Source organism: Hakea prostrata, chromosome 1, assembly GCF_041222555.1.
Source record: "Hakea prostrata isolate BN-2017 chromosome 1, UWA_Hpros_2, whole genome shotgun sequence".
Classification (NCBI taxonomy): domain Eukaryota; kingdom Viridiplantae; phylum Streptophyta; class Magnoliopsida; order Proteales; family Proteaceae; genus Hakea; species Hakea prostrata.
Genome location: NC_142600.1, coordinates 68844104 through 68853888, shown reverse-complemented (window position 1 = coordinate 68853888; position 9785 = coordinate 68844104). Strand labels below are relative to the sequence as shown.

The 9785-nt window shown below is 36.3% G+C and overlaps 1 protein-coding gene across 1 annotated transcript; it reads left to right on the top strand.

Annotated features, from left to right (window-relative positions):
• Positions 1-4084: 4084 nt before the first annotated feature.
• Positions 4085-9785, top strand: LOC149029604 (dimethylallyl, adenosine tRNA methylthiotransferase). Its single transcript, XM_089141971.1, has 8 exons — positions 4085-4302; positions 4394-4540; positions 4644-4741; positions 8892-8964; positions 9050-9110; positions 9207-9292; positions 9383-9472; positions 9579-9785. Exons 1-8 carry the CDS (start codon positions 4198-4200, stop codon positions 9639-9641), a joined length of 723 nt encoding a protein of 240 aa, XP_088998097.1. The 5' UTR covers positions 4085-4197; the 3' UTR covers positions 9642-9785.

Genomic DNA, 9785 nt, shown 5'->3' with positions numbered 1-9785 from the left:
TCTCTCTCGATCATTATCGGTTAAAAAGTCGTGCGACTTGTGTTGCCGTGTTGGTGGTATCGCCAGTCACCGAACATGTCGACGACACATGTCGGACCTTGGTAATATGTAATAAGGGCACTGGAATGGAAATGGAGTGAAAATTATTTTTAAGGAAATGTTTGTTTACACTTTACAGCACCTTTCAATCGAAAACACATTTCTCTCTCTTCAACTAACTTTCTGTTTCACACAATTGCTGCCAAACCAAACATCCATCCTTGACACGTCTCGTCAGACTTCTCCTTCCTATTGACGCTCCTCCGTATTCGTCTAATTTGCCTCATTTGGCTAAACTACATGGGTCCCACCATATTGGATTTGCAGGAAGTCGACCCATATTGACGGGGAATTTTCAACCAATTGTAAGTTTGTAACAAGTGACATTTTAAAAATCAAAAGAAATAATTCACATATCTCACGATTTGATTATCGTACAAGAAATATCTATACACCAACCAACAAACAACAGTTTCACTTCAGTGCCATACATTAAATGCGTAGCTCTGTGTTATATGCTTTTAAAATTAAAATCTAAATCGATGGTTTCGTTTTTTACCTACTTGCGAAAAAGAAAGTCGAGAAAATTTCGATGTCAACGGTAAACAACATGTAATACAGAGCATTCAAGTTCAACACAACAAACGAAGGTCTATAATAAAAGGCCAACGTCTAGAAGAATGTATTACTTTTTTCTTTTTGGCAAAAGGACAACCATCACATTATAGGTGCATTCAAAGGAAATTCCTTAGGTCATAGTAATAATGTAATCCTTCTAGTAAGGTTTGCTAAAGGGTGTTCTAGGTTGTCCCATATGCTTGGAACACTTTAAGCTAACTAGTACATGGATGTCAAGCTGATCAGCTCTTTTTGAATCCTTATGTAGTGTATAATTTTGACAGATGGTGTAGCAAGACAAAGTCATCATCTTATGATACTAACTAGTGGCACCATCATAGGATTGCTCAATTGCTAATACCCAACACCTCTTAGTAAATAATTTCTATAATTTGGAACAGTATAGTCAAAATTCTTCTTTCTCTTAAGCTTGTGGAAAGGGAATTCCACTTCGGCTTGGGTTTGTTCTTCATTGTCAAAGTCAATTATTTTTTGTTAATGAATTTTTATTTTCATATTAAAAAAAAAAAAACCTTGCTAGTGAAGAGGTGATGAATTTTTTTTTTTTTTGGGTTCAAGAAGAGGTCATGAGTTGGTATAATATCCTCGATCTCCTCTTATTACATAAAAGTCCATTTTATACCTGATGCGTCCAAAACCGTTCAAGCTTTAGCTTGAAGAATGACCTATAAAATCAAGTTAGATGTGGCCCGACCGTACGAAGGCTAAATTAATGAGTAATGGATCACCATTGAGCTCTGAAATTCGGTGATTTCAGTGGTGGGCGAAACGAATCCAGCACCGAAATTCGATTTGGTAGGATATTGCCAATTTTTCAGCGATATCTTGCCATTTTATCGCTGAACTGGCGATTTCTCGAGCTATTTTCGGCAATAAAACCGCTGTTGCAACACCACCATCCATCATAGTTCAGAAGCTTATTCATGGCTTTGGAAGAGCAAACGTTGTTGATGCTCCTAGTCTTCGGAAGAGCAAACTCGACTTTTGATCAGGCAAAGATGGAGGAAGATGAACAATATATTGCATTTGAGCCACCCATGTGATTCATGTAGGACCATGGAATTGTAAGAAAAATAATAAAAAATAATGACTAACATTGTTGGATTTTTGTTTTAAAATAAAATAATAATATAATATAATATACTGTTTAGATAAGTTTCAAAACATTAAAACTTTATCTCCCTAATTTTGTTTTATGACTCTTGTTTAATTCTTACTCTATAGGTATGGATAGGACTCTTCTGGATGTATAGATTCCAATAAAAGGGTTTTGGCAATTCAACATATCTATTAGGTAATTTATTATTATTATTATTTTTTAATAAATTTAATTTACCATATGTGTTTAGTCCCACATCAGATGGAACTAACGATTATATGATTTATATATATACATATATAGCTCCTAAGTGGGGTGTATGCCGGTGGAGAGCTAAGTGTGGATCACGCGCATGCACCGAGCCTAAACAATTAGGGCGTGGTTGTGGTTGTGGTATGTAGACCCTAGTCTAACCAGGCCATGGGGCATTATAGGGACCCAAAAAACCCGGTTTTGGGTTTTGTTGTAGGGAGGTGATTGATCATACAGTCATAACTCTCGAAGGTAATCGATCATACAAAAGCCTGACTCTGATTTTGGTGAAAAAACAAAATTTGTATTCTAGAGTTAGGAAAATTCCGTTTTGTTTTCTTCATTCCTGTGCTATGTACTACCTTCGTATCTCCTTAGCAAGTAGTATATGGATCTAAGGAGTTGTTGTATCTTGGAGGTGAGAACGTCAATGTCAAACTCAGTCTGCACTAAAGGGGGCATTCAAATACCTTAAGGAAAAATACTGTACATACACCTCAACTCAACATGTTCGAGTTCGTACTTGTTTATCTTCGCTTCTTCTACTACATTCTGGTAAGTGCTTTTGACATAAGGTATACTTTATATATTTGTTTCTCTTTGTCTGGTCTGTCTATATTGTGCCTCTGGTCTTCTGGTTCTAACAAACATAAACATTTATGTACATGACTTGACCAGTGGGGTACATGACTTACTTATTTGCTATTAAGTATTACTTTGTTATTTTTTTAAAATTGACAGTTGACACTAATGTTTTACAATGATTATATTATATTATTTTATTATTATTTTAAATTTTACATTTGTAGTTTTGCATATGTTGGCAAAATCTCAGGGAGATTTCGCCAATTTGCCTAGTTCACCAGGTAGCAAACCGGCGAACTCGATATGAGATTTCGTACCTTGGCTTTAATTGAAAACGATAATGGAGGGAAATGATTTAGATATCTTCGTTGTGTATGACCCTTTGGCGTATATAGAATTTACCTTTTCTTTTAAGACCGTTGGATTTATTTATCATCTTCTTTCCTAATCATTCAATCTTAGGGTTTTACCTCCTTTTTAGAGATAATGGTAGTTACCCTCTTTCGCACAATGAGTCACCCATTCCGTTGATATGGACACATCTGAGATCACCAAATGCTCGGGAGTTCTTCTATTCAATCCCTTTCCTTCTTCTTGTTGCTGGATATCTCATTCGTTCACATCTTCTCTTTGTTTCCCTAGCCTCTAGTGAGTTATAGATAGAGTTCGAAAAGATCAAATCTTTGATGATTCCATCATGCATGATTGAGTTGCGAAAACTTCTGGATAGGTATCCTACATCTGAACGGAATTCTTTCTGATTAAAGAATCTTTTTCTAGTTGCTCTGGAACAATTAGGAGATTCTCTAAAAGAAATACAAGGTTCTGGCGGCAACATACTATTGGGTGGTGGTCCCGCTTATGGGGTCAAATCATTGTTCATTCCATATTAGTGTTAGTTACCTCTTGGAACACGATTGTCCATCCCCATCTTCCGAGATCATGCCACCTTCTATAACTGTTCAAGTCCCCTTATTCACCTTACTTGATGGTTCGATCATCGAGCCTATCGCTGATCGTGGGCCCGGTCCAGTCTTATTTTCTCCTCGTAAATACCAAAAAGGGCAACCATCTTCCGAGATCATGCCACCTTCTATAACTGTTCAAGTCCCCTTATTCACCTTACTTGATGGTTCTCTAAAGATTTGAAAACTATAGATTTGAAATCTATAGAGTTACAATTTATAAAATAATGTGTTTGGTTGTGGAATGAAATCCTGGATTCATCCTGAAAATTATTTGATCGGCGTGGTTGCCCAGGTCTAGTCTTATTTTCTCCTCGTAAATACCAAAAAGGGCAAGAAAATTCCAGTATCATCCTCTTAAATAATCTTGGGGTTTTTAATCTCAATTCAACATTATACGGAAAGATCTTCCACGTGTCGCTATTTGCAGTTCAGATAGGAACAAGAGGATTTTAATCCAGGTTCTTAATGAAAATGAAACCACAAATTCGCAATGAGGATGGATAGAACCAGTGAAGGTACAGAGTCAGACAAAAAGCCCAAGGGATAACGCATTATTAAGAATGTTGGGAGCAACGCAGCACAAAATAGAGCCAAGTTGAGTCTGTTAAGCCAACAATGGCAGCTCTCAGCATCGCATCTGCGAGCCTATTTGGACGAAGTGTAGCGAAAGGAATCCCCTCGAATTCGCGTCGGCGTGTCAAGATTTCTTGTATTGGATGGGTAAGAACCAGGAACATGCTTACTCTCCTTCTCACCCTGTTCTTACATTTCTGTTTTAGAATCCAACCGAATTTCTTTACAAATTTTGAAGGACCCTGAGGGCATACTTGGGCCGCCGAAAACCGGACACTTAGCTCGAAGAGAGTTTCAGAGACGTCTCGAGAAGGATGCTGAAGCTCGGGAAGCCTTCCAACAACATGTCCGCGAAGAACAAGAGCGTCGCCGAGCTCTTCGCGAGGCAATTCAAATCAATTCCCCCTTTTTATCATGTTTCTTTACTTGGGTTGTCTTATTTCAGTTGTAATGTAAGTTCGCTTTTGTTCTTTACTTGTCGTTCTTAGTCTCGCGAATTGCCAGAGACGCCTGCCGAGACGATAGAGTATTTTCTTGACACGGAAGCTCAGGAGCTTGAGTTCGAGATTGCAAGGTTAAGGCATATGTGAGTTTCAATTCTTAATCCCCTTTCTCTTGGGTGATAGCAATTAATTTTCACTATTAGTTTAGCATTTCACCCATTAGAGTTTCACTAGTTTCACTCACTGGGTAAGGTCGACACAATTCTTCCGCTATTGACTTAATTTGCCCTTCAAGCTACGTTATCATGTGTTTGTCTTCAACCTTTATCTAGATTATTTGATCTGTAATAAAATCTTGAGAGCTTTAGTTAAATGGTTCTGTTTCAAACAGAGAACGAAACCGGACATCCCACCTCAACATCACCTATTAAATCATTTTGCTCAAGTATTCTGTTCATTAAAGTCAATTGGATTGGACCTGTTCTCAAAATTTTGTTTTCCCCCTCTATTGCTTACTTTCTCCATTGGGGGACATGGCCCGCCTGCTAGAAAGGATAAACTAAAATTCCATTGCATAAAAGCTGCTTTGAGTTTGAGTTTTTCCTTTGTCCTAGTATATAGGTCAATTAGAAGAATTGACCTTTCTGAGAGGTAGTTTTGGAAATTTAAAATTATTTTATATTGTGAGATTCAAAATATGTTATTTGTTTTATAATGAAAGGTTAGAGGTGATGTTATTTCCTATTAGATACCTAAATAGCCAATGGGTATTCTATGGAAAGCCTTGTTTGATTGGCTAACAAATAAGACTTTAAGAAAAAGACATGGTCTAGGAGGTACCTTATGGATATACCCCTTTGTAGGTGTCTCTTCCTCTTCTATATAAGGAGAGGAGTTGATCCCTAGTGACTCTAACAATTTTAAAAACCAGTATTTTGTCTTGTTTTCTGTTGAAGTGTGTGTGTGTTTTGTCGATGAGTTTGTGAGTACTACCTTCGGACGTTCTTTGCAAGTAGAGTCCTTTGGAGTGCATTGCCATTGGGACTAAGGAGTTGTTGTATCTTGGAGGTGGTCAAACCTAGTTTGCACTATATGGGGGCCTTCAAATACCTTAAGGAAAATTACTAATATATACGCCTCAACTCACCCTGTTTGAGTTCTTGTTGTTGTTATTGTATTGTTTTCTGTAACATACGGATGCATAGTGGTGTTATCGATTTCTTCTTCAACTTCTACAAAGATATGTGTATCATGCTGAACCAGTTAAGTTTTATTTCATTAATTCTACGGTCTTATACTTTCTACCCATGTCTTATTTCCAACAAGCTTAAGGTATTTATACTCTAGTATAAGACTATAGAATGAACTGAGGCATATCATCCGTGTGTTGGACTCGATGATTTCTTTAATTTTCTATTATTTGAGTCGATCCAATAATTACCTTGGATAGTTCTTTTAAGAACTTTTTTGAATCGTAGATTGTTTGGGAGTTTCTGGTTTAGGTTTTCCCAATTCTGTATCATGTTTGGTTTCAACAGACTGGTTTATGAGGTATAAGAGTGATTGGTGTTTTGCAAATCATGGAAATTTCAAAGAATTGCATCTTAACAAACACTATTTTATTCTTCAAAAACCAAGAGAAACAACGCCCAAGATGTTGTTGCTTACATCATGACTTGTAAAAGGAAAACAGAAAATGGTATAGAGTTATTGAACCTGAACTGTTTTGGGGTTCATAGAAAGTCCTTTGGGGGTGGATGTGATGCTTGGCGAAAAGTTTTCTTTGGGGCTATCAATTAATGATTCTTGTCTGTCATGATCAAGTGATCAGTAGAAGTTCAAATTTTTCTGAGGGTGCCTTGGTTCTGCTGCTACTTTATTCTTCTTCTGATATGGGTTTTTTAAGTTGCCCAGATGCAACAAGACAGAACATTTTAAAGAATCTCCATATCATGGTATAAAGCCATGCCATGTTCTCAAAGGGAAAATGGTGTTCATTAACCATACTCTGAGTTTTATTGCATGAAAAAAAAACCATTATTGCTGATGTGTGGATGAATTAGTTATTTAGAAGGTTTCCTCTATAACATAAGGATATAAGATGCAGGTTACATCAAGAAAAGAATCAAGAGATATCATTTGAAACATTATTCTTAATAGCTTTTGAGAACTCTTAGTGAACAAGATTCTATGGCTTTCTTTCCTTATACAGCAGTACTCTCTCAAGATGGGAACAAAGACTATGAGTCAGATGAGGATGTCTATGGTTCATACTAGTCATAAGGCTTGACTTTGTATTATGTATGTTCATTATACAAAATCTGGTTTAAAATAATATTTTGGCCCTTTGAGAACCCAATTAATTGTGGACTTGATCCTGCTTGATTGTAATGGTTCTAGGTTGGTTCAATAGTTTAAATTGAGTCATGTTTATGGGTCTGTCTCATTTATCTTTGATTGATAATTATTAATAGTAATGATCTTGGTTTGGAATGAATTACATTAGAACTTGGCATAAGTTTAATATCATGTGTCAAATATGAATGGTTTACCTATTATATTAATATGCTTCAAGGTTCATATATATGCTTGTTAGCTTTGTGTGTGTGGTTATTATGGCTTATCCACAATGAACAAGTGCAAATATAACCTAGTTGGTGACGGTATGCGGAGTCATTTTAAAAGCTTATATGGCTATATATCAAGTCTTTCATATGACTCAATTGTCGCTCATGGAAAAGAGAGTGTATGGCATTGATCGGTTTGGAAGGTTCAGTTCAGGACTGAACTAAACACTTCAGCTTTGGAAACCCTAAGAGGTAATATGTAAAACATGTATTGGTAAGATTTTTCTTATGAATCATTTATGTAAATCCTTACTTAGTGTATGACTTTATAAGAAAGTCGATCCAAAGCCACAAGGCTAGGAAATATGATCATATCTAAATTAGCATTAGCATTTACATTTACATTGATGGTAAATGACATAATCGTGGAGGCATAAAGACATTATGTCATAAATGCATATATCTACCAATGAAGTGGATACTATGTTTTAAATACATATGTCTAATGAGGCTTCTAAGGTAACGTTGTTAATGTGTAGTCAATGAATAATTTGACTATCCATTTTATAAAGTCTCATATCACTATTGTGATGTCATCTAAAGGAATGAGCTTAAGGCCTATGTCATAGGTCCTGTGATGGACATTCTACCTATGTGAAGAGGTTTTATTCCTAAATTAGGTTCAAAGGGTAAAAATGAAGTCATGAGGGGACTTGTTTAGCACTACTATTATGACTGCTCATTTTGGTTGTTAGATGGTAAAGTAGTATCACCATAATGTAAGAGGTTGAGCAATGGGCTCTTAATTAGCCTAATTGTACGAAATGTGGGTGTGTGTTAATTGTGGTGTACATCAGCTAACCTAAGTGAGTGTAGAGGGTGTGGCCGCCCTTGATAAGAGTTTTAAGCCGAACTCTTTTAACACTCATGAGACCAAGATAGGGGATAGGACCTAGAATGTCCCATTTAATCAATTTGGATAGTGAGCTAGCCAACTACACCACCAACTACACCAAAGAGGAAAGGTTCAAGAAGTCTAATTTCACCCATACTTTGTAGCGTAGTTCATTAGGCCTAGTGTAGGTCCAAGTCCAGAAGACACCTCCAACAATGTGTCTTGCTAAGTCTAAATTTACTCACAAACTCAATGTTTTTGTTTTGTTAATATTTTGAATCTGTAGGGAATTGTTGGAAATTTAAAATTATTTTATAATTTGAGATTCAAAATATGTTATTTGTTTTATAATGAAAGTTTAGAGGTGATGTTATTCCCTTTTAGATACCTAAATAGCCAATGGGTATTCTATGGAAAGCCTTGTTTGAATGGCTAACAAATAAGACAGATTTTTTGTTTGGCACGTATAGGTATTATGTTACACCTATACGAGTGTCCTCATGGTGTTCTTACATAATCCTTACAAATTTATTTAGTTTTGTCTTTGCTTCTCCTTCTACACTTGTACATTATCCCCAAAGTTTTTGATGATTAGAGATTTCCATTTGTGCTGTTTAGTTGTTATTTGGCTACCTTCTTCGCTTTGCGATCTGCTGCAAACCTACTTTGTTTTCTTGCTGCAGTTAATTTCATTCTTATTATTAGAATTTTAATGGGTAGCGCTCACACTCTTCAAGCGCTTTATGTGAAAAATAATATCAATTCATTCTCTTCAAAGAACTGATACATTTTTATTAGTGATTTTTGCTGACCCTGTTAATACATTTACAGATTGAACCAGGAGTTTTTCTCACACCTGCAATCTGAGTTGGGCCAACTAAGATTTGCTGTGTCAAGAACTGAGGTTATCTTCAAAACTGGAGATTTGAAAATTCACTTCAATATGGTTAGAGACAAGGTCTGAGTTTAATATCACAATGGCTTGGCAGGCTATGGAAGATAGGTTAGCTGAGCTTGAGACAATGCAAAAGGTTCTGCTTGAAGGAACAGGTTTTAGAACTTCGAACCTGATGAGTTTGCGCCAAAAAAATTCTCAGACTCCCCGCATTTTAGAAAAATCATTAACTCGCCTTCCCATTGTTGCAGAAGCTTATGATAAAATGCAAGTGGACATCGTTAACGCAAGAGAAGCCCTGACAAAGATATTGACATCCAAGGATGTAAAAGCAACTGTATGATTAAAATCCACTTTCTCCATTCTTTAAGATTTCAACTTTTGATCCATCCATGTTGCTAAAAGGGGAATTATCTCTGCTGGTCAGTTATTGGAGATGGTTGAGAAAAATAAACTCAATAGATCATTACTGACACTCCTTGATGAAAATATTGCAAGTGCTCACAGGGGTGGCCAGGTGAGAACAATCACAAACTTTCTTTGTTAATTTGAACTTGTGTTGATTGGTACCTTCAGTTATCACTAACAGTTTAACCTAAAACTTTCTTATACTCTGTTTTCAGAAACAAGCAGCAGAATTCATGGAGAAAGTACGTGGAGCTGTTATTCGGTATATTACAGTTTGAAGTCCTGGTGGGAACATGCAAATACCTATCCACTATCTCTTACCAGGTTTTCTGAAGAAGTTCGGCTCAAGGCTATCTCCATATGGCGTCAAAAGCTTTCTGTAACAAGGGAGCTGAAAATTTTTGACCTATTGTAGTCAGAAA

Coding starts and splice junctions, on each gene's coding strand:
- LOC149029604 (XM_089141971.1), top strand. CDS start 4,198: ATGGCAGCTCTCAGCATCGCATCTGCGAGCCTATTTGGACGAAGTGTA. Junction 4,541..4,643: donor GTCGCCGAGCTCTTCGCGAG/GCAATTCAAATC, acceptor TGTCGTTCTTAG/TCTCGCGAATTGCCAGAGAC. Junction 9,111..9,206: donor GGTTCTGCTTGAAGGAACAG/GTTTTAGAACTT, acceptor CCATTGTTGCAG/AAGCTTATGATAAAATGCAA.